General features: G+C 50.9%; 1 protein-coding gene and 1 long non-coding RNA gene across 3 annotated transcripts in view; one reads left to right on the plus strand and one right to left on the minus strand.

Moving 5' to 3' along the window:
• The window catches only part of PLCG2 (phospholipase C gamma 2), a 138,447-nt gene extending 123,063 nt beyond the window's left edge, over positions 1–15,384 (minus strand). Inside the window, exons 1-2 of one of the 2 annotated variants that reach the window (XM_059667292.1) lie at positions 15,250–15,384; positions 9,563–9,798 (exon numbers count right to left, since the gene is read on the minus strand). In XM_059667292.1, coding sequence (XP_059523275.1) covers positions 9,563–9,755 — 193 coding nt within the window. In that variant the 5' untranslated portion in view covers positions 9,756–9,798; positions 15,250–15,384. The remainder of the gene's footprint in view (positions 1–9,562; positions 9,799–15,249) is intronic. The other variant, XM_059667291.1, reaches the window with a different exon arrangement.
• A 59-nt stretch (positions 15,385–15,443) lies between these two features.
• Positions 15,444–17,018, plus strand: LOC132216384 (uncharacterized). The gene is made up of 2 exons (XR_009448742.1): positions 15,444–15,565; positions 16,911–17,018. It is a non-coding gene; the product is annotated as an uncharacterized LOC132216384 (long non-coding RNA).
• Positions 17,019–26,616: the final 9,598 nt, after the last annotated feature.

The raw sequence follows: 26,616 nt of genomic DNA on the forward strand, positions 1-26,616 counted from the left end.
TAGCCATCCAGGAGAGACCTGACTTACACCACCTATCCAGGAACCTCTAGATACACACAGTGGGGCACACCTGCATTCCAGAGCCTGGCACTGCCCTGCCCTCTGGCTTCTCAGAGCTGGATGTGCCCACACTCCCACTGCCTCTCCCCCCTCACGACGGCCAGATGGAGTTCTGGGCTGGGACACCTAGTTCCCCAAAGCCAGACTGAAAGAGACCCACGCCCATGCCCCGCGGCCATGGGTGTGCAGAACTGGACCAGCCATAGCCAACTGAACCTGGACTTGGTCCTCCAAAGGGGAGGCCTGGTTGCTTGGAGTAGAGATTTCAAGGGGATATGGGAGAGAGGCAAGAGGCATAATAGCAAGAACAAACCTTACCTAGTATTTCCCAAGCACCTTTCTAAATGACTTGCCTACCGGAACTCATCTGATCCTCCTAACAACCCTACAAGGTGGGTCCCGTTTTTCTTCCCATTTTACCGGTAAGGAAACAGAGGCACATAGAAGTCTCTTGTCCAAGATCACACAGCTAATAAGCCACAGAGTCAAATCCAAGCAGGCTGGCTCTGTTTCCCACACTTAACCAGTACCCTACACTGCCTCTGTCGCCCTATGACCCAAGCCAAGTCCAGTGCAGCCAGGAAATAAGATGACACTTGGAATACACTTAAATTCCTTTACAACCAACTCCAACTTATCCACACATCTGTGGGCAAATGGATACATCAATGGCCCCGCTCACCCCACTGCCCCTGTCTGCTAGGGCTGCTGACAATGTACCACAAATGGGTGGCTTAACAACAGAAATCCATCGCCTCACAGCTCTGGAGGCTGGAAGTCCAAACTCTAGGCGTCGGCAGGGTTGGTTCCTTCTGAGGGCGGGAGGATGTGTTCCCTGCCTCTCTCCAGCAGCTGGTGATGGCTGGCAATCTTTGGTGTTCCTTCGCTCACAGATGCTTCACTCCAATCTCCACATACATGGCCTTTGCTGTGTGTGTGTGTGTGTGTGTGTGTGTGTGTGTGTGTTCTTATAAGGGCACAAGTCATACTGGAATAGGGGGGTCCACCCTACACCAGCATAACCTCCTCTAATTACATCTGCAATAACCCAATTTCCAAATAGGACCATTCTGAGGTGCTGGGGGTTAGGGCTTTAATATACGAACCGGGGGTGGGGGGTAATTCAACCCATTACAGGGGCCCACGAGCCCTGAAAAAGCCAGACTATGTTCTCCAACAGGAGATGCGCTCTAACCTGCCCCTCACCAAAGCTGACCAGAGAGGACTCTGGCCTCAAAACAGCCAATCCCATGCACTGGCTCAAAAGATCTGGCCAATCAGAGGCCTCTCTCGGGAGTCCATCCTTGGGAGGCCGGGAAGCCAAAGCCTTAGCTGTTGGGGCCACACAGGGAGTTAAGGTGGAGAGAGGCTTTGCTGGGAAGGGCCAAGCCATGGCTGCGAGGAAACCTAAGAGGGCAGACAAGGCCAGTCTATGAAGAGATGTCACCGTCAGTAGCTCTTGTCTCAGACAGGATGGAAGAGACCTCAGTGCCACCACCTTCCCTTCCCCTGAGGCCCAGGGTAAGGCTATTCAACTTCCTAGACTCGTACAAGACCTCCCAAATCCCTACAATTATCTGTTCTTTAGCATCAGTGGGGCTCCTGCAGCCACCTCTGCACCCTCCAAAGTGAGGGGCTGTGGAAGCACCTGGGAGATGCCCCCCAAACCCATTTCTTATTTTTCCCAGCATCCTCTGCAGCTAGTCACAGGCCAAGTTCTGCTCAATGGAAGGTGGAAACCTCTACCTTCAGGCCTGGCTCATAAAATCCTGCTAAGCCATCTTCTACGCTTCCTCTACCCCCATTTGCTCACTGGACAGAGGATCCTGAGGTGGCCTCAGATGCCCTAGGGGTCGGTGATGCCACCAGCCAGCAGAGTCCCCCCCTCCCATCCCAATGGATCATGACTTGAGTGACAGAGTTGGATCGTATCACTGAGGCATGTGTCACTGCAGTTAGCCTTGCCTGGCTAATGCGGAAGCCTTATACCTGTGCCCGCTGCCTGGAACGCCTCTCCCCAGAGCTTCCCACAGCCTTCTCCTCCTCCCCCTTCAAATCTCAACTCAAATGTCACCTTCAGAGGGGCTTTCCTGATGCCTGCCCAATTAAAACAGTGTTCCTCTCCTTCCTGGCATCCATCACAATCCAAAATGACTACATGAGTAACTTTTCCCATCTTCCCTATGAGACTGTAAGCTCCTCTAGGGAGATCACCGTTCTGTTCCCTTCATCCCCAGTGACAAACATAATACCCGACACACACCAAGTCCTCTTTGAGTATTTGCTGAATCAGCAAAGGAACAAAGTCTAAGATCAAGTACCCGTGGACCAGGACAGCAGACAACCCTGGAAGGACCACAGAGACAGATTCCGCAACCACCCAGCATACAAGTAGGTCTGTCTCAACGTCAGGAATACACAGTTCTGTGTTCACACCAGCAGGCTCCCACATGGGGAGTGTATATCCCAGAAGGGGAGCTGGACAATCCATTGGGTGCAGCAAGGAAAATCACTATATAAATGGAAGTTCTACTATTCATCTCACCCTTTCTCTAGTGCCATTCCCCTTTATGTTTGATAAGGGTGACGATAACGCTGAGGGCCAGGGGGACAAGGGCAGCACATACTTGAGCACTTGCCTCCAGGGCGCCTGGCTGGTCCTGCTGAAAGCAGTTACATGCATCACTTCATTGAAGCCTCACCAGAGCTGAGGGAGGCAGGTTCTCTTGTTATCCTCACTCTCTAGATGTGGAAATGGAGGCACAAGGAGGTGACCTGAGCGGTCCAGGGTCACTCCCCAGCTAAGTGGGAGGCCTACCACGGGAGCCCAGCACTCGGGCTCAGGGTCCGTGCTGCTGTAGACCATCGCTGCACAGCCCAGACTGACAGATTTGTGAGTTTACAGCCCCTGGGACACTGGCTGATCTTACTTCTGATGGACGTGTGACGAGAGGAGCCTGGGACTTTGTACTTTCACAGAGTAGATTTCTTCCTTTTTTTTTTTTTAGATTTTTTTTTAAATTTTTTATTGATTTCAGAGAGGAAGAGAGAGGGAGAGAGAAATAGAAACATCAATGATGAGAGAGAATCACTGATTGGCTGCCTCCTGCACGATCCCTACTGGGGATCGAGCTCGCAACCCAGGCATATGTTCTTGACCAGAATCGAACCTGGGACCCTTCAGTCCACAGGCCAACCCTCTATCCACTGAGCCAAACCGGCTAGGGCTTAGATTTCTTTTTAGACAGGAGATGTCAGTGAGAAAAAAAAAATCTGCTTTATACTAGTTTGAAGACATTTTGATAAAATAAAAAATTTCAAAAATACTCATTGATTCATGGATAAGAAGCCCAAACATGGGTTTCAGAATTGGCTGAGAGGCCTCAAGACCCCATTTCACCACCTGGCTCTGCTCCTGCTTGTCCACGCTGCCATGTCCATGGTCTCCTGGCACCTGTGCCTCCCGCTGACCAGGGCACCGCTGGAGCCTCCTTCCTCTGGCATTGCCAGCGCCGGCCGAGCGTGTCCCCTGCACGCCGCGGGGATGGCTGCATTGGCCTCCTGTGTGACCAAGTGTGAGCGCTGCAGCTCCCGGGCCCCATCAGGGTGCTTCTGTCACACAGAACTAAAAGGTCTCCGAGAGGATGCAGGAGCAGGAGGACGATATGAGACTCTGAAGGCAGACAGAACGAGAGAAACTGTCACTCTGCCCCTTCCTGAATGTGTGGCCTTGGGCATGGCATGTCGCCCAGTCTCCCTGGGACTCAGCTTCCTCAAAGTAAGAGCGATATGGTCGCTGTCTCGCAGGGTCAGTGTGAGCATCCACTACAGGTGGCTGCTGCTGCTGCTGCTATCACTATCATCATCATCATCATCATCATCATCACCAATAGGCAAGCCAAGAGCCTGAGACCAAGGACACAGAACTGCTCTGGCTTTGAGCATTCCTCATTCGGGGCAGCCACATCTGGCTCAAAAGGAGCAGACAGAGAAGTGCCCGTGAAAACTTCAGGAGAAAAGCCCATTCGGTCGAGATGGATGCCATCCAAGCCCTCAGACCTGGCTTATCACCACACCAACCAGACTCCACAACAGGTGGCACCGAGGTGGCTCCTGGGACACATTCCAGGCCCCACAAACGGACAAGATGCAGGAGGGCCCCGAAGTTCAACTCAGAAAGGCTCAAGCAGACGGCTCTGCACGAAGTCTGCTCAGTGGGTCCCGAGAGGAAAGGAAAGCTTTGGGCCGCACTTCCAGCGACTCTCAGGGAGCCAGGCTCTCAGGGAGGGGACCTTACTGCGTTCTGTTCCAGTTGTGCAATGTTTCCCACATATAAAAAGTACATAGAATAAACCCATTTCATTTCACCAGTAAGCCAGGAACTATATTATCTTGCTCGTCACACACCTAGCAGAGGGTGGAGCAGGGATTTGAACCCAGAGTCCAGGTGTGCTCATGGTTGCTGGCCCCCAGGTGGTCACCGTCAGTATCTTCCCTCTCTGCACGGGCATGCGTGCCACTTTCTCTCCACGAGGAAACTCCCCATTCTTCTTTTTTTTTTTTGAATCCTCACCTGAGGATATGTTTTTATGGAGTTTAGGGAGAGAGGAAGGCAGAGGGAGGGAGAGAAACATCGATCCGTTGCCTCGCGTACACGACCTGGCCAGGGATAGAATGGAAATTCCCCGTTCATGAACCTGAGCCGCCGTGGTGACCTGAGCGAGTGCAGGTGGCTGGGACCTCTGAGGCTCAGGCCTGCAGCCCCTGCCCGGACCCCTGAAACACACTCTGGGGGCCACCAGGAGCCAAGTCCCAAGTGCAGCTCCCCAGACCATCAGGCGGTCAACCATCCGGCTGAGCCCAGTCCTCCAGCCTTACCACCAAGGCAGTGGACGTGTGAGCCAAGATTCTGGAACCTTCCAGCCCAGAGGAAATACCCATTCGCCACAGCCCAAGCTGCAAAGAATGGAAGACTTAACCAGCCCAAACCTCTGATTCACACATCTCCTCGCGCACACGCAATGGCAGCCACTGAGCCCACTCGGGACGGCCCTCCTGCTGGCCTCCGGGCAAGCCTCTCCCTGGACTCCCCACACAGGCAGCTGCCCCGCTGCGAGGCCTCTCCCACTTCCCCTCCCCTGCCCTGCCCGGTGGACAGAGCCAGCCCTCCTCACAGGCGCCCCGTGCAGACAGACCCTCACTGTGGCGGCAACACCAATCCCGCCATGGCTGGTGGCTGAGTCTGCTTCCCCTCCAGGGCCGGGACCCCATCCCCCCTCAGCAGAGTCTAGGTCCCAACAGGATAGCAAATATGGGCCGAACTCACCGAACAGCTCCGCCACGACAGGGTCCAGAGAGCAGCCCTATAGGCCCAGGGCTGCTTTATGGCTCTAAACTAGTCAGCACATGGCCCGGGCCGGAGTTTCTCCACCTTGGCACACTGACACTTGGTCCTGAAATTCGTTTGTAGTGGGGCTGTCCGTGCATTGTAAGGTGTTTAGCAGCATCCCTGGCTTTGACTCACTCCCTAGATGCGACGAGCACCCTCCCCCTCCATTATCACAACTAAAAATGTCTACAGACATTTGCCTGGTGCAGAGAACCCCTCACTGCTCTAGACAGTGGGATCTGCGTGTGTCTAGCACAGGGGTGGGCAAACTTTTTGACTCGAGGGCCACAATGGGTTCTTAAACTGGACCGGAGGGCCGGAACAAAAGCATGGATGGAGTGTTTGTGTGAACTAATATAAATTCAAAGTAAACATCATTACATAAAAGGGTACGGTCTTTTTTTTTTTAGTTTTATTCCTTTCAAACGGGCCTGATCGGGCCCTCGGGCCGTAGTTTGCCCACGGCTGGTCTAGCCTCATCCAGGCCCACATGGAGGGTGCGACACCTGCCAGAAGTCACATGCCACATGCCCCACAACCACATGCATGCTCCCTCATGCCAGCCTGCCCCTGGCAGACCTCACAGTTCCCTGCAGTCCCTGCTAATTAGGTCCCTTGAAGAACACTGCAGCTTGGGGGAGGGGGGGTGTCCCCTCAAGGCATCTCACTAACAACAGGAGGCTGAAAAGATGGCCCTAAGAGTCCCCATTCCAGGGCCCACGGCCTGCTCGCTCCTTCCTAAGCTCTTTACCCCAGAATTGGCTTTTCCTGTCTCTTTACAAACTAGCTAGTTACCATGATCACAGCCGCCTCACATAGGACCGCCAGACCATGCTCGAAACAAAAACACAAATGCGACCACATCATCCTCTTCTCGAAACCCATCAGTGGATCCCACCAGACGTCCAAACACCTGAGCCAGACGGCCACCCGCAGAGCTGGCCGCCACTCGTTACAACCACGGCAAGAGTAACAGCAGCAGCGCCCGAGGGTCCAATGCTCACCCCGTGCGACTGCGTGGAACCCTTCTGGCATATTTCCTCCTTCATTCATTCCCAGCTATCACTGTGCGGAGCGGACGCCTATATTGTTCCCATTCTATAGATAAGGGAATTCAATCTCAGGAAACAGATGTAACTTGCCCCCAGGCACACAGCAAAGCTCACCAAACACTGCTAGACTCAGTGGCACAACGTAGGCTCCACAGGAGGTGAGTCTCATCTAATCACTGCTGTGTCTCGGGTACCTAGAACAGGCCTGCAGAGCAGGCATTCAAAAATGGGAGGGAGGGAGGGAGGGAGGGAGGGAGGGAGGGAGGGAGGGAGGGAGGGAGGGAGGGATTGGAAGAAAGGTTGTAAACAGTATAAGTCAAACCTAGCTAGTTACCATGATCACCTGGGAGTCTATTAACTACAATGCTCAGTCCCAGCCAACCTGGGCGGTGACACCATCGTTAGTCACCCCAGGGAGAAGGGGAATTGCTTTCAGTTAACTGAGAGGGAGAACTGCCTGGCAATGATTTCAGGAGCCAAATCCTGTCCGGTGCCCCTCAGAACGGGCTTCAGGAGAAGGTTCCAGCAGCCTAGACATTTGAAAGCCCCCAGGTGTTTCTCATGGTCAGCAGGACCCGTCCACTCAGCGTGGCACACCTGTATTTACTGTCAGTGCCCCTGCAGCCCGCCCTCCCGCTCTCCCTGCAGCTGCGACAGGTTTCTGAGCCGCCTGAGAGGTCGAGGGTGGCCAAAGCAAACAAAGACGGGAAGCAAGTTGGCTGCTTCCACATACTGTCAAGGCAGGGCTTCGGCTCTGGGCCATCCGAGGCCTCCTTGGCTCCGAAGCCAGGAGCAACCTTTGCGAAGCTGTTCAATCCCACTCGTGACAGGAGAAATCAAATGAGGAATGACACCACGCTCCCTGAGTCTACCTGCGACTGGCCCAGTTCAGACCCGCACCACGGTGTGGAGGAAGGCGTGGGGAACAGGTCCGCTCACACCCGCATGGGCTGCTGTGGGTGCTGTCAAACTCCCGAGTTAAAATACTCCTTAACGTAGAAATCACGCTTACAGGAAGTTGTCCTTGGGTATCCCCATACATGTACAGAAAATATAATGCACGGATAGCCCTCATGCACGGCAGGTGGGGATGTCAAACGGTGCAGCCACTTGGAAAACAGTCTGGCAGTTCCTAAAATGATTAAACACAGACAACACTCCTAGGATGTTGATAAAATAAAAAATTTCAGTGCCCGTGAAATTCAGTGCCACACACTCATATGCCCAAGCGAAATGAAAGCATATGTCCACACAAACACAGGGACATCAGCACTGTCCCTAATCGCCAAACAGTAGAAACAACTCAGTGAATGAGTGGATACACAAATGGTGGGAAATCCATGCGATGGGATATTATTCAGCCATAAAAAGGAAAGAGGAGCTGACACATGCCACAAGGGGGACCAATCTTGAAAACATGATGCCGAGTGGAAGGAGCCAGACGCAAAGGCCACGATCCTAGTGAAAGGAAATGTCCAGGTCAGGGAAATCGAGAGAGGCAGAAAGTAGATGAGTGGTTGCTTAGAGCAAGGAGAGGATAGGAAATAGAGGGTGATGCCTAATAGGTTTGGGGAGTCTTTCTGAGGTGAAGGAAATGTTCTAAAATTGATTATAGTGGTGGTTGCACATTATCTGTGAATATACTAAAAACCACTGAGTTGTTAATTTTAAATGTATGAATTGTATGGTTTGTGAATTGTATGGTATATGAATCATAAAATTAAAAGAAGAAAGGGAAGGGGCAAGGGAAGAGGATGAGGAATAGAAAAGGGAAAAGGAAGAATGCAAATATAGCAAAAGACCAGGAACAGCCTATGTCCCTTTCTAGGGGTTACACTGTTACCTGCAGCCGGAATGCTATATGGCCCTGAAAGAAGGCAGATCAATGTGCTGATAACAAACCACCTCCAAAATAATTATTAAATCTAAAAAAAAAGAAACCACGGTGCGGAAGTGTATGCAGCAGGTACCCACTTGTGTAAAAAGCGTGACACACATTCACAAGCATAGAGTATATCCGGAGAGATAAACAAACTTGGTAATGAGCTTGCCTGTCAAGCATGGGATGAGGACTGAGGAAGAGAGACATTTATTTATGAATTTTTTTTGTTTTTTCCCCCAAGTGTACATTTCAATTTTTCAATTAAAAAGTAGTCAAGCTCTGGCCACTGTTGCTCAGTGGTCAGAGTATCGGCCCCTGCCCCAAAGGGCCGTGGGTTCGATTCCCGGTCAAGGGCATGTATCTGAGTTATGGTTACAACCCCAGCCCCAGTCAGGGTGTGTGCCAGAGGCAACCAATCAGTGTGTCGCTCTCACATCAATATTTCGCTCTCTCTCTCCTCCGCTCCGCTTTCCAACTGTCTCTAAAGATCCATGGAAAAAATATCCTCAGGTGAGGGTTAACAGTTTTTTTAAATAGTCAATTAAAAAATGCAAATTAAAGCAAGTCTCTGCAACTGAAACTTGCTTAAGTCTCCTCACTCTGTTCAAAAACAAACAAACAAACAATAAAAACAAAAATAGTCTTAGAAACTTTAGGAACTGGGCCAATTGCCTAATCTAAAGGGGGTGGGGAAGGGAAGACACCTCCACCAGGACCAGAATCTCACCTGAAAGCTGCAGAACACGCTCTGTCCACAGGAGCTGAAGTAAAAGCCTCTCCCTCTGTGGTTTGCAGTGACATGAAACAGACGTGTATCTGGCTACCAAGCTATGAGTTTCCACAAACTCTGGCCTGTTAGACCCTAAGAGGGCAGAGAACTTAACCATCGACAGGAACCCAATGGCCCTGATGCTGTCTGACTGAGCACACCCCTGCTCGCCCAGGTGAGCCATCTGGGTGTCATTTCCAAGTTGGCCTTAGAAGAAACTGGCTGAACTTCCCCCACCTACTCTAAACCCCTTCAGAGACCCAGACAAAGTGGCCACACTTCCACTTTTAGAACAGAAGAAGGTATCAAAACAACCACTGCAGTGACAAGTGAAGGCAGGAAGGTGAGGAGCCGCCCAGGCCAGGCCGAAGGGAAGGCAGGCCGCACTGCCCTGCCCAGCAGGTACTCACAGAAGCCCTCGATCTTGTCGGCCGTCTTACTCCAGGCCACCTGCCGCGTCTCCATGATCACCTGGACGGTCCTGCGCTCCGGGGTGGACTTGCGGAAGCTGAACACAGTCATCACGGTGCCCAGCTCCAGGGCTCTCTTGATCTGACTCTTCTCATATTCCGGGAGGGCGTCCACGTTGACCATGGTGGTCATTGTTGGCCACTCCAGGGAGGAGGAGGAGTGAGGAACAGCGAGGCTGGAGGGCAGGACAGAGGAGTGTGAATTGGCTTTAGTTAACCGAGGGGGATTTAGTTAACAGGGCTTGGACTTCCAGAACCAACTCCTGTCTCATGAGCATGAGTTTTAGGAGAAGATCCCTGGGGCAGCGAACTGCTGGCCGCTCAGACCCACACAGGACACACACGGGTTTAAATGGAAGTGGGGGTGTGGGACGACACCCTGACCTCAATGCCCAACCGTCACCCAGGCTTTGAATAACCAAATCGCCCCAGCTGGGCTGGGAGCCCCTCCCTCCCCACACACTTTCATGCTGTAGAATATTTGAATAGTCAAAGCAGCACAGGCTGGCTCCCAGCCCTCATCCCCAACACCAGCATCCTTTTCTATCCTGCCGAGAAATTTCTAAACATCCCTTTATTTCCTAAATGAAGTTGGAAACAGAAGAAAGAAAGCAAAACTTCAGAATGTGTCTGTAGAGACCTCTGCACGGATATGGGGCCAACAGGGCAGAAAACCTCGGGGCCCGGCAGCCTCAAGTTCAAGTGCCGGTGTAGGTTCCTGCCGACTGTGTGGCCCTGGGCAGGCTGTGTGACCCTGCAAGCCTCAGAGGCCTCCTTTCTAAAATGGCCCAGTTAGAAAGCTTGGAATGCGATGTCACCAGCAAAGCTCAGCATCCAGCAGGTGACCTTGATCACCACCTATTCCCACCAACAGCCAATGTTTAGGAGAAGATTCTAGTGGCAGTGAATTGTGTGACCAGAGGGGCACTAAGGCCCCAAATCTCATGGCCTTCCTTGTCTGGCCTCTCTCACAACCACACTCAATCCAACAGCAAATCCAGAATCCAACCCATCTCACCCCTTCACCGGTTCTTCCAAGATCTTATACTTAGACTAGAGGCCTGGTGCACGAAATTCGTGCATTGGTAGGGTCCCTAGGCCTGGCTGGCGATCAGGGCTGATCTGTGAGGCGGCTGGCAGGGCAATCGGGGGCCCCCTACTGGCACCTGCCTTGGCTGCCCTGCCCCCCACTGCCACCACTGGTCGCCTCCCTCTGTGGGGCAACTGTCAGGGTGATCAGGGGGCCCCCACTCACACCCGCCTTTGCTGGCCTGGGGCCTGTGGGCTGGGGGCAGCTCCTGCATTGAGCATCTGCCCCTGGTGGTCAGTGTGCATCATAGCAACCAGTCGTTCTGCCGGTTGATCGATTTGCATATTAGGCTTCTATTATATAGGATTATTCTAAGCACCTACTAACTGGTCCCCTGCTTCTGCCTGCCTCCTACAGACAACTTCTGAAAGCCAGAAGAATGCTTTCAGAACAGGAGTGAAATCATGTCACTCCTCTGCTCAACCCTGCAGTCCCTCCCTGAGCCCTTGCTCTGCACCCTCAACCCCCAATTCTGCCCCCCAAACGTCCAAAGACACACTGCCTGCCACTCAGAAGGGACTTGAACTAAGGCTGGCCCTACACCAAGTCACTTAAGCCCCTGGGCCTCATTTCCACACTTGTAAAGAGGAAACTAGATTAAAGGTTCTTGTGAGGATTAAACCATAGAGTATGTCTTGGCCAAGCATGTCAAACATGCAGACCGCCAGCCGCGAGTTTGACATGCTTGGTCTTGGCCCTTAAAACAAGGATGCAAAGTCAGTGCTCCTGGGATTTAGCTATTGCTGAATCTATTGCCATCAATTGTTCTGTGTGCCTTCCTTACCTCCTTCCCTCCCTCCAAATCCCTTTAGGAGCCCACAGTGGTTACTCTGTAGAGAGGCAGGTTGTCAGCCAGGGCTATCTTGGCCTCTACTCTGGCTCTGACTTGCCCAGAGCCTCCTGCCAAGATGCTCAAACTCAGGGCCTCAGTTTCCTCATCTGTAAAATGGGGATAAGAGTACCACCCTGAAGGGGTGCTGGAAGGACGAAAGCTACAATATATACGCAGCCCCAGCATTTAGCAGGGCCTCAGATAGTATTTTTTGAGGGGCCTCAGATAATATTAATCAGCCAGTTAGGCAATACCTTGAGTGTCAACTCTACTGCCAAGCACTAAACTGGAGACTAGTAAGCAAATGAGGGGCGAGTGGAGAGAGGTTACTGGGGAGGGGCCCTGAGTTTAGTCTGGGGGGAGGCCAGGAGCTTAGAGGGCTCAGAGAAAGCTTTGGGGTAGAGGGCATCTGAATCTAATTTAAAAAAAAAAAAATGAAGCAGGAGAGAACAGTGTTTTAGGCAGAGGAACAGGCTGAAGCGAAGGCCCTGCAGCAGGACTAAGAGGGTGTGCCAAGAACTCTGCCTGAAGTGAGCCTCCCGCCTCTTCACCCTCTAATCCAGGTCAAAGGGAGAAAACAAGGTGCCCATGGCCACTCTCACCCAGTAACTGTTCATTGGCCCTCCCAGGTGCCGGCACCTGCTATACCTGGTTCCTCTCATTTATCTCAATGAGAAATACAGGAAGTGAAAACAAGCCCTAAAGGGTGAAATGATGTGATCAAGGGCATGCAGACAAGGTCATGCCCCAGGATTAGAACCCTGGTCTGGATCCCACACCTCTGCTCCTTCAGCACCTGCCTTCTGCAATTCAGAATCCCACGGCAGAATTTGGCCAGACAGAAACTAATGTGGCAGCCCCTGTCCCTCTCTGGAGAGGTTAAAGGCCTTGTCTAAGGTCACAGAGCTGGAAAGTGGCAGAACCAGGGTTTGCACCTGGTCCCAGCTCCGCAGCTCTTTACCATGCTGATGCTGGAGTTCCCCACTCCCAGGTCTCAAGTCCAACGTGCAGGAGGGCATCCAGGGGAAACACACACCCTGTCACACCTCCACCTCTGATTAAACCTGCCAGCCGGAGGCACTGGGGCTCTCCACTCTGACTCTGGGAGGGCCTTGGATTTAACCATCATGGGATTCTGGTTACTTCCAGCTCAAAAAGCCCAGTGGACTGGCTCCACCATAAACAAGTCTTTTGTGCTGCCTCTGGCCAAGAACTGGAAGGACATCCTCACGTCCACAAGATCCTTGGAATCGACCACCAAAATGCAGCCAGCTCCCGACCCAGGCTTCCAGAGCTGGACGGTCAGCATCTAAGGCAAGGGGGTCTCCAAGGCCTTGACCCGGGGGAGGCGCACCTAGCCATCACAGGCAACTTCCATTTTGCTTCTGCTTTCAAAAAAGAAAGAAAGAAAAGAAAAGAAAAGAGCCTTGAAATCCCTTTTTTGTTCCTGTTTCTCATCTTCCCTGGGTAACTCTGTAAAATGACTTATGGTATAAATACAAACATGGCTGAGGTTCAACAAGAGGTTTCACTATTTCTACTTTTCATGTCCTTCTCTTCAAAATAAACTTCTGGGATTCAAGGAGCCAGCACCAGGAAGCAGGGGAGTTTTCTTCTCTTCTGCACATGCTAGGCCAGTACAGGATGTTATACAAAATCCCAGGAAACAATTCTCTGTTGAAAATCAGCAGTTGCATCCCTGAGAGGTTACCATCCCTCCTACCGCTTCGGGGAAATTGTTGCTGCTCTCACACCCACCCTGCAGCATCAGGACTTGCGTTGTCATCGCTTCTTGGCCTTTTGGCTAAGATCAAGTGTAGGACTTACGTTGTCACTGGAGACACAGGCAGTATCAGCCACTGCAGGTAGCGGGGCAGATTGGCTCAACTTGATTATTTTAGGACAACCTGTGAGCACCTAGTAAAATATGCATATGCTTTGATCCAATAATCATATATGTGCAGAAAGAAACACGAACAAGGATGTTCATGGAGGCATCACTTGTAACAGAAAAAGAGAAAGAAAACAACCCAGGAAACAACGTAACTGCCCATCAATTTGGGGGAGGAGGGAAGGGACTTTAGGTAAGAGTCCTGTCCATCAATAATGAAACACACGCCTTAAAGAACACACCATAACTATTGGAGAGAATGAGAGTGATTTATAAGCAGTTTGATCTGGAAAGGTCATAAGAGAGATGAAAAAGAGTTGCAAACCAGTAAGTATATGATAACTACATTTCTAAAAGGTTGTTTGCTTATAAGTCCAGGGAGAGCAGTTACTATGGGGGGAGTAAAAGAGGGAAGAAAGGATGACAACATTTTATTAATTTAAGTGGTGACATAGTGGATGGCTTTTACTTCTTTGTGTTTTACTGTTTTCTAAACTAAGAACTGTTTTCAAGTTTTCTCACTGGCCACTTTCCACTGACTCCACCCAGCAAAGGGGCTCTGCATGGGGGACCCCCCTCTGCCTCTTCCAGAGAAGCCTCAGATGCTCAAGGTGTGGGGGTGGGGAGACAGCAGCACCATCGGGCAATTTCAGCATCAATGAGGCCTCAGCCGTTATCTCCCTGAGCCAACACACAGGTGGCGCACACTCCTTTGTAACAGGGTAAGTGCCCGGGGCTGGCACAGACCCCTGCCTTAGGAAGCCCGCCCTGAAGAACTGCAGCTAAGGTCGATGGCCTGAGCCCCACGCAGACACCTTAACCAGAGGGTGAGGAACTAGCCAGGTAAGCTTTCAACAGCTGAGCCCCACTTCTCAACACAGCCCTGGGGTGTAGCCCCGAGTCCAGGGCAAGAAACTCAACTTGCCCAGGACCACACAGCTGGAACTGAAATTCAAATTAAGTTGACTGAGGAGGCCACCTGTTTCCCTTGAGCCACGTCAGCCCCCTCACCCCCACCATACTCTCTCGGCCTCATTCAAGAACAGGGTGCCAAAAGTCCCTCCCCGGCATCCCCCGAAATCCAGGCGCCAACACCGCCCCCCCCCCCGCCCCCGGTCCAAACGGGACCCATCTTTCCCCCAAGTTCTTCCGCTATGGGAGTAATGACCTCTTTGGGATTCCAAAACATAGCCAGGAAAACGCACAGACCAGACGTACACACATAATGATGCATACGATTGTGGGGTGCAAGAGGTAACCGTGAATTTCCCCCCCCCGCCCCCCAAGGCGATCCTGGTCTCTCTCTCCTGGGGAAGGGCTGCGCCTTCGCGCTATCGCGCCGCCACCCCCTTCCCTCCCTCCCTCCCTCCCTCAACCACCTGTGCAATACGGGGAAGTGCCGGCCCGGCTGGCGGCGCGGAGTCGCCGAGCCCCAGGCACTGGAGTGGCCGAAACAGGCCCGACCCACGCAGGACCCTGCGGCCGCCGGAGCCCCTAATGTCAACGCCAGAGCGCTCGGCCGCCCGGGACCGCAAGCCGCGCCGCTTCCTCCGGTTCCCATTCAAAGCCGGGACTGTCCCGGGGCGCAGTGGCACCAGCCCCGCGTGAGGAAGCGTCCGGCGACCGGGCCCGGACCCCTGCCGTCGCCGCCCGGACCTCCAGCACCGCGGGTGGGGACCCAGACACCGCTCCCACCCCTGCCCGCGCCGCTGCGCCCCTGAGCAGGGTCCCCTGGACGCAGCCCTGCAGGAACGGACCCCCGGGCTCAGATCACCGGGCGCCCACGCGCGCCCCCATCAGGGCTGGCCACCCACCTGGCCGCGCCCCGCCGCGGGTCCCGGCTCCGGGGTCCCGCGCGCAGCCGCCCGCCGCGCTCCGGGCACTCCCTGCCGCTCACGCCCTCCGACGCGGGCGCTGCTACTTCTGCTTTGGCCGCAGCCGCGCGCCACGTGACTCCTCCGGGCCGGCCCGCCCCCCCGCCCCCCCCCCCGCGCCCGGCCCGCCCCTCCCGCGGCCCGCGGCGGCCCAGCCCAGTCCGTGGCTCTGAGCACTCCCGCGGCGGACCTGGCAAGACACTCCAGCCGAGGAAGACACCGAGCCAGCAGGAGTGGAAGCGAAGTCTCTTGTAAGGTAGAGCGAAAATTTCCACATCGAGTAGCATTTATGGAGCGCCTACTGCATACACGTGTTTTGCATACATTTAATAGACTCCTCATAATTACCGAGAATTGGCTGTTCCTGGCCCTAATTTGAAATAGGCTGCGCTCGTGTTTGACCACCTTTTACTACCCGGACAAGCCACTTAAATACCCTCAGACTCATTTTCCCCATCTGTCAGACAGGAACAGAATAGTGCTGACCCCAAAAGTTTGTGCTAAGGAATGTAGATTACCACATGGTCGAGCTCCCATTTTCCCAATGAGGTTTTTTTTTTTTTTTTTTTTTTTTTTGGCTCACTTTATAAACTTCCAAGCATATAGATGGCTTAGTTAAATGCCTAGTTATGGTAGTTGACTCACATAGCTAGCCTATTTCAAGTCACATACTCTGTGTGTCTGATGTAATGTACCTTTTGGAGAAATGTATTGCTTTTTTCATTCTCTGGTTTTGTGAAGCAATGTTACTCAAGCTTTCACATGTATCTCTGATACAAAAGCCTTCGTGGTGATTAGAGCCAGCTTTAGGGTCACCTATAGAGCTGTAAGACAGACACGTGTTTCACTCCTAAGTTGCTTGAGTTACATCTTTTGAATCTAGGAATGTTGTTGTGACTGAGAATGTTATATCTGAAGCCACAGGACTCATTTGCTGGCTTTAGCAAATCCATGGATTCATTTCTTTTACTGGTCCTGCCTCCGGGTATACCAGGACTACACCACAGGTGACTGCTCTGTTTTTAAAAAGATCTTTGAAAGGCTTGTTATAACATCGACCACTTGGAATCACAGGGCCCATTTGCCAGGAATAATGGCCAAATCTGGATTGTATTTCTTTACCTTGCTTTTTGTCTGGGGTTTTGTTTGTTTGTTTTTAGGACTTCAACTTATATTTCCACCCATCCTTTTAACAATTCTATTTTGTTATGTTATATAATGTACATGATGTATTAGTACAACCGTATGTATGCATAATTTGTAGTTGCAAAGTCTGCATGTACAGAGAAACAGAGTAGATCTGCTAAGAAAGTGAGTCTGAGTGCAAACAGAACGTTTGGAGAGGCTATAGGAAGCTGTGGCTCCTCACCTTTGTCCAAACAGATGCTAATTCTGGCAGGAGTTTTCTCTGGTCCCCTGTGAGCAAGCAAGAAAAGGACATGTACAACATGTTTCCATTGAAAAACACTCTTTTAATCTATGGTTGCAAGCCTCCAGTACTTTTCGAGTTAAAATGTCTGTTGTATATAATGGTCATGGTAGACAGCAGCTTTTTCCATATTTTTAATTGCTTTATTCTTTGCCTCATTTTTTACCCTCAGGTGAACAACTAATGGAATCCAGTGCAATGAACAAGTGTTCGGGGCTCCTCATCTCCTTTTTTCTCAAACTTCAACTTGGCTCTTCAAAATAAAATAATTAAGACAGCAGCCCCGGTTCTGGAAGGCCTTGAAGACAAAATGACACTTCCCTTTGAGAGCATGATGGGTAGGGGGAGAAGTCACCCTGTATATTCAGGCATATACTGCAGAAAGCCTGTCATGGCTTGGCTATGGTATGACAGTAAGTAGGTGGGTGGTGGAAGCAGGATTTGCACCCAGGTCTGTCTGGTGCCAGAGCCCATGCACATGCAGGCCCACTGCCATCCCCAGCATTAATAGGAGGCATTCAGGCAGGGAGAAGTGAATTTGTAACCAATCCACAGACATTCACAAATGGGTCAGGAAGTGACCTCAGAGGGTGGAGGGAACTTTCTTTTCCTTTTCGTATAAAAAGAAAGAAGAAGGGGAAGGGAGGATAACCTAAGAGAAAATAGTCTTTTAATCAGCATTGTTTCAACTTTATATTCTGTGTCCCTCACAAGTCTATATATATATATATATATATATATATATATATATATATATATATATATATATGTTTTTTCCCATAACCCTCTTCCATTTGCTAGCAGCCATGATGCATTGGACCATTAGCTCCTTGGCACCTCAGTTTGCCTCTCTGCAAAATGGGTATAAAAACTTTACCTAACTCCCAGGGTGATTATGAGGATTAAATGAGACAATGGAGGCAAAACAGGCTTCCCAGTTCAACCATAAGTGCTGACTATTTTTAATATAGTTACTGGGAAGAAAAGGCTCTGTGGTGCAATGGGATGATATGAACTTGGAGAACAGGAAGACCTGAGTTCAAGTCTAAGGTCTTTTACTTCCTTAGCTGTGTGACCTTGAGCAGGTCAGTTACCCTCTCTGAACCTCCCAATTTCCTCATCCAATCCACCTTTGGGATTCCACAATAGGGAAATGTATAGAGACAGAGCCCTTGCCAGGTGGTTCAGTTGGCTGGAGTGTCATCCTGTGCACTGAAAGGTTGCAGGTTCAATCCCCGGTCTGGGTACATACAGGAGGCAACCAATCGAAGTTTCTCTCTCACATCCATGTTGTTGTTTCTCTCTCTCTCTCTCTCTCTCTCTCTCTCTCTCTCTCTCTCTCTCTCTCCCTCTCCCTTTGTCACTCTCTAAAATCAATAAACCTATCCTCGGTGGAGGAGTTTAAAAATAGCTATAGAGACAGAAAGTAAAATAGCAGGTGCCTAGGGCTGAGGGAAGGGGGCGCTGGAGGGAGATGATCAAGGCTTTCTCTTTGGAGTGAGGAAAGTGTTCTAAGACTGGCTGTAATGATAGTTAGGCATCTCTGGGAATATACTAAGAGTCATTGAACTGTACCCTTTAGGTGGTGGAATTGTGTGGTCTGTGAATTATATCTCAATAAAGCTGTCAAAAAAAAAAAAAAAGCCTACCTAAAGAATTGAAGGTAATGGGTGACAAAGAGCTTAGCATAACGCGGCCATTGATGAGTAGCGGGGTCTCATTATTAGAACCATTTTATACAGCGGGCCCTCCTCACCCAGCCTCCCTCCCACAGCCAGGCGGAGGCCCACCACCCTCCCCTCCACCCCCACAGCCAAAAATGACCAGAAAGCCCCTGAGAGCCTTTGAGCTTGGTTTCCTTTCCCGACATTGTTCAGAGAAGTGCATGTCCCCTGGAGACAAGCTGGGTCCCAGCTGCTGGTTGGCAGGCCGCTGTGACAGGAAGTACCACCCAGAACTGCCTCCCCGAACTTGTCAGGGTTAGGCCCAGCCTCGCTGCTTCTGCGTGGGGGGTGAACCCCTCTATTTTGTAAAATTTTTAGTGAAGGTACGACTGGTATACAAAACCTGCACATATTTTATGCACACCATTTGAGGAGCTCGGACATACGCGTATACCTGTGTTACCTGCACCACAATCAAGGTGATAAACGTACTCATCCGCTCCAAACATGTCCTGTTGTTGCTTTGTGTGCTGTACTCTGCGTGTGGGTGGTACCTAACATGGTATTTACCTTCTTAACAAAATTTTAGGTGTACAATACAACTATAGGCACACCATGGCACAGCAGGTTGCTAGAATTTACTCCTGTGTAACAGAAACTTTACACCCACTGAACATCTCCCCAACGCCCCGCCCCCAGCCCCTGGCAGCCATCACTGTTCTCTGCTACTATCGGTCTGATTTAGATACTTCTTATGCGAGGGATCACGCAATGTTTGTTCTCCTGTGACTGGCTTGGTTCATCCATATTGTCAAATGGTAGGATTTCCTTCTCTTTAAAGGCTGAATAATATTTCATTGTGCGTATATACAACATTTTCTGTATTTGTTTATCCACTGGTGTACATTTAGGTGGTTTTCACACCTTGGCTATTGTGAGTCATGCAGCAATGAATTGGGGGATCGGAGATAACTCTGCGATCCTGCCTTCGATTGTTTTGGATGTAAACCCACGAGGGGGGCGGCAGGACCATATGGTAGTTCTACTTCTTAATTTTTTGAGGAACCTCCTTGCTGTTTCCCACAGTAGCTGCACCAGTTTACATTCCCACCCAAAGGGCGTAAGGGCTCTCTTTCTCCACATCCTCACCAGCACTTGTTATCTCTTTTTTTTTTTCTTAATAACAGCCATCCCAACAGGTATGAGGTGATATCCCGTTGTGGTTTTGATCTGCATTTCCATGATAAACAGTAATATCTGCCACCTTTTCGGATACCTGTTGGCCATTAGAATGTCTTCTTTGGAGAACTGTCTATTTAAGGCCTTTGCCCATCTTTAAATCAGGTTATTTGTGGGGGTTTTGTTTGCTTGTGTTTTTGCTGTTGAGTTGCAGGCGTCTGCTATTGAAACTGGGGCCTGCTTGGAAAAGCCTCAGCCCCATGGTTTTCCTTTGGGCGTCTCAAGCCTTGGATTCCTGCTGGGGCTCATTGGTTCATTCAGCAAACACTTGGGTGCCTGCAAGAAGCCAAGTACCGCTGCAGGGACGTAGTGGTAAGGATCAAAGTCCCCCCCAATGAGCGTATGTGTAGTTGGTGGGGGCAGGGGAGACACACAAAGGGGCGCTAGCATCAGACTGACCTGGTTTGAATTCCTGTTGTGTCCCTCACTGCGTGGCTCTGCACAGAACGTTCACCCTCTGTGAGGCTCGGTTTCCTCCCCGGCAAGTAGGGTAGCTGTGGAGGAGCGAGCCAGCTAATGCATGCCCACCCAAGCCCTGGGCGCTATTCCCAGTTAAACGGGACCCCAGAGCTGACGTGGCCGTTGCCGCATTGTGATGGAGGCACAATCCGCTGTCCCTGCTGTGCTGAGAGCCCTTCCCCAGGCCCCAAGCCCCATGTGAAATCAAGAGCCAGTGTACAACCAAGGGTAGCTGTGTGCAAGCGCGACTGAGGGTGCAGGACAGGGACACGGGCCTGGGTGTGAGCTCTGGTTCCGCCACTTACCCATCTTGTGTCCACAGCCAAGTGATTTCGTTTCTCTGAGCCTCAGTTTCCCACGCTGCATGGCTGAAGGCAAAGCTCCTGCCTGTGGCGGCTGGACTATCAGGATGTGTTCAGCTTCCACAGAAAGGCCCCCTATAGCCTCATGTTGCCGGAAGCCCAGGAGGGTGCAGGGGCAGGCACGAAGCAATCAGAATGTGAAGTACGTCCGCGGGACCACGATTCCGCCCATGACCGCCACTCCTGGCAACCAGACCTGCCAGGGGAAAAGCCAGAAGGAGGAGACCTTTCCTCCACAGCCCGGGCACACTTCCCCTCTGGTGTCACTGGCCAGAGTCAGGTCACAAGCCCATTCTGCCTCAGTTACTCTCAGAGAAATGGGATCCGCATCTGGCTGGACGCTGGGGATAGAGTCAGCTTCCTCCAAGTCATGTGAGGGTCCCTGTGGGTGTGTGGCAACACAGGAGGGAGGATAAATGATGTCACGTGGGCAATCCGTGGGGGTCTGTGGGTGTCACAGAGCTACGTGAGGAAGCAGCACGGAAAAAGAAGTCATCCCAGGACCACTCTTGTTCCCACCACAGGCCAGCAAGCTCCCCTACTCAGTTCTTTTATTCATTCAACAAACACGGAGCCCTATTCGACACCACCCACTGTGAATTAGTGTCCAGGTGCTGGGTGACAAAGCACTGCAGACTGGATGGCTTAAGCCAACAGAAGTTTATTCTTGCACGGTTCTGAAGGCCGAGGTCTGAACTCAGAGTGTTGCCAGGGTCGCTTTCTCTGGCAAGGCCTCTCTCTCAGCGGCTGGTGGCTGCGGGCCAGCCTTGGTGTCCCTGGCTTGGAGCTGCATTACTTCAACGTCTGCCCCATCTTCCATGGCCTCTGCCCTGTGTCTGTGTCTCAAACCTCCCTCTCCTTTATCTGCTGTGGATTTAGAGCTGCCCTACGTCCAGGACGGTCTCATCTTGGGATCCTTAATGACATCTGCAAAGACCCTACTTCCAACGAAGGTGACGTTCACAGGAACAGGGCCTTGGGACTTAGATCTTTCAGGGGGTCACACTTCAACCCACTCTACCCTGTGTTGGGTAAATAGGGCAGCCTATTTACAGCTTGAGGGGCGACAGCAGTAAGAGGTATTGCAACCGCAAAATGGCAACAGCGGGGTTAGCAGGATAAAGCAAGGCCTGGGAAGTCTTCTCAGAGAAGAAGTCTTGAAGGATGTGCAAGTGCTCTCCAAGGTCCCGAGAGAGAGAGAGAAGCTGTGTTATAAACAGGGCTGTTTGGGCAAAGCTGAGCAATGCCCTCAGAAGCCAGAACAGTGGTTCCCGTTGACTAGGAGGGAGTGGAAGGGTCTTGGGGGGCTGTGACGTTCTCAATTCTGATCTGGTGGTTACGTGGTGTGGTCTCTTAATGAAAATGTATTGAGCCTTACACTTACAATGTGTACAACTCTATATATGCCATCTCTCAATAAAATTTAGTTTTTTAAAAAGGTTGTTCCTATGCTAACGGGTTGCCTCTGATTTGGTTTTCTGCTTTCAGTGTTTTCTAAATACTAGAGGTCCGGTGCATGAAATTCGTGCACTCTGTTGGGGGGGGGGGCGTCCCTCGGCCCCGCCTATGCCTTCTAGCAGTCCGGAAGCCCTCAGGGGATGTCCAACTGACAGCTTAGCTCCCGCCACCACCACTGTGCTCACCAGCCATGAACCCAGCTCAGGGCTTCTGGCTGAGTAGCACTCCCCCTGTGGGAGCATACTGACCACCAAGGGACAGCTCCTGCATTGAGCGTCTGCCCTCTGATGGTCAGTGCGTGCCATAGTGACCTGTTGTTCTGCTGTTTGGTCAATTTGCATATTAGCCTTTTATTATATAGGATCTTTTATTTCTAGAAGTTCCACTTTGCTCTTTTCTTTTTTATTATTTTACATATATTTTTATTTATTTCAGAGAGAAAGGGAGAGGGAAAGAGAGATAGAAGCATCAATGATGAGAAAGAATCATTGATTGGCTGCTTCCTGAATTCCCCCCACTAGGAATCAAGCCAGCAACCCAGGCATATGCCTTTGACTGGAATCAAACCCGGGACCCTTCATTCCATGGGCCGACACTCTATCCACTAAGCCAAACCAGGTAGGGCACACTTTGCTCTTTTCTATATCTTCTATTTATCTCTTTATTTATGTTCATGCTTTCCTTTAAGTTCCTCAACATATTTATGATAGCTGTCTAAAATTCTTGTCTGCTTTCGATCATTATTGTTTTTTTAGTCTATTTATATTTCCTCATTTTGATTCCCACTTTCCTGCTTCTTCCCAGTAATTGCTAAGTGTCTAAATTTTTTGTTCTTCTTTTAAAGAGCAGCTTTACTTGGAAGACAGTTAAATTGTCTGCAGATCAGCTTTCAAGACTTGAATGTAAGCTCTGTTGGTATGGACTTATGGTGACCTTTATTCTAGGGCTATTTAGCCTTCATATCAAGGCATGGCCCTTCTGGGGTCTCTATTAACTGTACCAGATGTTCAAATGAGACCTGTACCAGGTCTCATTACTGTGTGGGATCTGAACTCTGCCATCTCTCAATTCTTTGTTAGTGCTGGGACTTGTTTAGCCTATAGCTTCCTAGTAGTTTGTTCTGTTCTCAGTAATTGTTCTTTGACCAACCATTTGAAATCTCATTCTAAGTATGCAGGGCACAGTATTCAGCTAGAGGCTCAATGAGACCCCATGCAGATGTGTGGGGCTCTTTCTCTGGGCAATGCCCTTCTCTCTGATACACTAGCCCACAAAGTCCAGCCACTGCAGCCTCCCTGATCCCCGATCTATTTCCCCAATTCAGTGAGACCACCATGCTCTGTTTAGAATCCCCTTCCACGTACATGTATGATCCAGAAAGTTTCTCCAGGCAGAAAACCAGGGACAGACATATCAGGGCTCTCTCCCTTTGCTTCCCTTCTCTCAGTGATCACAATTCTGCATGGCCAGTCGTCCAATGTTTGCAAACAGGTGTATCATAGACTTTGTCCAGTTCTTTATTTGCAATGAAGAAAGGCAACCAGGACCTAGGCTTCCCTCCGGCCCCGGCTTCGTCCGGAATGACGTCCGGTCTAATTAGCATATTGTGCTTTTATTATTATAGATTCTTTACTGAGCATGTCTTAGTGATACTAGAACACCAAAACTGTTTTAAAATCAAGGCTGGTAGAGGTCGGGAGACGGGTCACTGGAAGGTGATGACGAGAAGTGAGCCGAGAGGAGCCCTGGGCATGTGAGCACGTTCTGTATCCCGATGAGGCTCGGCTACATGGGCGTGAACATTCACAGAACCTGCCCTGGCTGCTGTGCTTCATCACTGACCTATCTGTGGCATCATCCCGGGCACTGAAAGATTGCTGTTCGATTCCCAGTCAGGGCACATGCCTCGGTGGGGGGCGCGATTGGTGGGAGCATTGCCCAGTTCATGGGTTTGATTCCTAGTCAGGGCACATACCCGGGTTGCGGGTTCAGTCCCTAGTCGGGGCATATACGGGAGGCAACCACTGACATTTCTCTCACATGAATGTTTCTTTCTCTCTCCCCTTTCCTCCCTCTAGAATCAATTACATAAATAAATAGTTATAAACAGACACCTACTGCATGACCCAGCAACATCTAGGTATTTATCCACGAGATATGAAAACACATGTCCATGCAAAAATCTGGGCACCAATGTTGACAGTAGCTTGATTCATCATCACTGGAAATTGGAAGCAGCCCAAATGTCTTTCTCCCGGTGAGTGATGCACATACACAGGAAGAGCACCGGGCAGAGAAAGGGGATGAGCCCCCGACAGGCACGCAGCAAGGATGACCCTCACGGCATCCTGCTCAGGGAAAGATGCCTGACGGGAGGGCGGCACAAGTGTGACGCCACTGGTATGACGTTCTGGAAATGGCGGAGCCTCAGGGACAGAAAGAGCCCACTGGTTGCCCGGGGCTGGAGGTGGGAAGGGGGGTGACTGCACAAGAGCACAAAGGAATTGGTGGGGGTGGGACTGTTTCATATTTCTGATTGTGGTGGGAATCATACAACTCCGTGCATTTGCCAAAACTCACAGAACTGTATACCAAAAGGAACGAATTTTATTGAGAGTAAATCATATTTTGCTTTAAAAAATAGATGATTACTACCTAGGTGATAAGGCAAAGGGGGTTGAGAGAAAAGGAATAATTAATGCAGGTGTGGGAAAGGAAGCTGGTGGCCCTTACACTGAGACCAGTGGAAGGATGGGAGTTGTCATGGGATGTTGGGGAGGGAGGGCGGGCAGGATTTCAGGTGGCGGGAACGGCATGCATGACACACGCTCTGGGAGGGACTCACTTCCACAAGAGCAAAGGGTGTATGTGCCCAGAAGGAAAGCAGGGCTCGGCTCACGCAGGGCCTGTTGAGTCTTGTAGTGGCATCGGAACTTACCTGGGGGCAATGGGGAGCTACCGAAGGTCTCAGAGCAGAAGCAGGATCTGGACAGATTTCTGGTTTGGAAAAATTGTTTCATGGGCAGTGGGCGAGCAGGATGAGGGAGCCACCCTGGAAGCAGGAAGAATGGTCAAACCGTTCTTTCCTTATGGTTGTGCATTCTTGGCTGAGACATTTTGTCCCTCACAGACATTAACCAAACACTTGCCATGTGCCAGGTACTGTTATAGAAACTGCGGGTACAGAAATGGGCCAAGAATCTCTGTGGCTCTATGTTCTAATGGGAAGACAGACCACAAATAAGGAAACACATGCACAAGGTCACTTTAGGTGGGGGTGAGTGCTTTGAAAAAGCAGATGACTATAATGGGGGAGGCTAGGGGAGTATTTAGATATGGCATCAAGAAGGCCTCTTGGAGCCCTGGCTGGTGTGCTCAGTGGTTAGAGCATTGGCCTGCCCACCAAAGAGTCATAGATTCAATTCCTGGTCAAGGGACATACCTGGGGTACTGGTTTGATCCCCAGACCCAGTTGGGGCATATTCGGGAGACAACTAATTATCTCTCTCACATCACTAATTGTTTCTCCCCTTACTTTTCTCTCTCCTTCTTTCTCCCTCTCCCTTTCTCTCCTTCCCCTCCACTCTCTAAAAAAAAGTCAATGGTGCCTGGCTGGTGTGGCTTAGTGTTTGAGCATCAACCTATGAACCAGGAGGTCACAGTTCGATTCCGGGTCAGGGCACATGCCCAGGTTGCAGGTTCGATCCCCAGTAGGGGGCATGCAGGAGGCAGCTGATCCATGATTCTCTCTCATCATTGATGTTTCTATCTCTCTCTCTCCCACTCCCTTCCTCTCTAAAATCAATAAAAATGTTTTTTTTTCTTAAAAAGACATTACTTGAAAAATAAAGTCAATGGAAAAAATATACTGGGATGAGGATTAACAACGACAAATAAAAGAAGGCCTATTGGAGGCGGTGACATTTGGGCAGAACCTGAGCAGGAAGAGGAGGGCTACGTGAGGGCTGGAGAAGGAACTACTCGGGCAGTTGCAAAAACCCTAGAGAGAAACCTGATTGCTTCTGAGGGTCACCCGGTGGGTGCAGAACCAGAGTCCCTGGAACCCCTGCGGTGGGGCAGCTACACCCTCCCTGAGGTCTCCCCAGCAGAGGGGCGGAGCCTTCCCCTAGGAGGGCTGTGTCCACCTCCCGCCCCACACCCTCCATGTTTGCGTGAGTCATCATTTATGGCCCCAAGTGGAGAGAAGGCCTGAGTGCATAAAAGCAGCTTTCCCCTTCGTTCCAAAGGTCGCAGCTGTTGTCACTATAAACACTGCCCATGTTGACAAAATCACAGCAGCTCCAGACAGAGACACTTAGGACACACCTGGGAAAGCCCATCTGGATGTTCCAATCAGAAAACAATAAAAATTCTAAAAAGACCGGAGCAAGCAAGTGCACATCAGTGTCTGATAACTCATCTGCTACCCAGGTCCTCCCCGTCAAGAGAGCTGGCCCTGCCCAGCCTCCTGGTGAGTCACCTCCCCAGCCGCACAGCAGTGTCCTCAGGGGACGTTCTTTCACAGGCTGAACCTTTGTATCAGGTTTGAATTCAGCTGCCAACCAGCCAGCTGGACCACCAGTTTGTAAGGGGCCAGCATGTCACTGACAAGGTACATTCGTTTCCGGTGGCTGCACCTACCAGTACCACTACCCGAGTAGCTTAAAACAACTGAAACTTACTAATAGTTCAGGAG

The sequence above is a fragment of the Myotis daubentonii genome, chromosome 15 (genome assembly GCF_963259705.1).
Source record: "Myotis daubentonii chromosome 15, mMyoDau2.1, whole genome shotgun sequence".
Classification (NCBI taxonomy): domain Eukaryota; kingdom Metazoa; phylum Chordata; class Mammalia; order Chiroptera; family Vespertilionidae; genus Myotis; species Myotis daubentonii.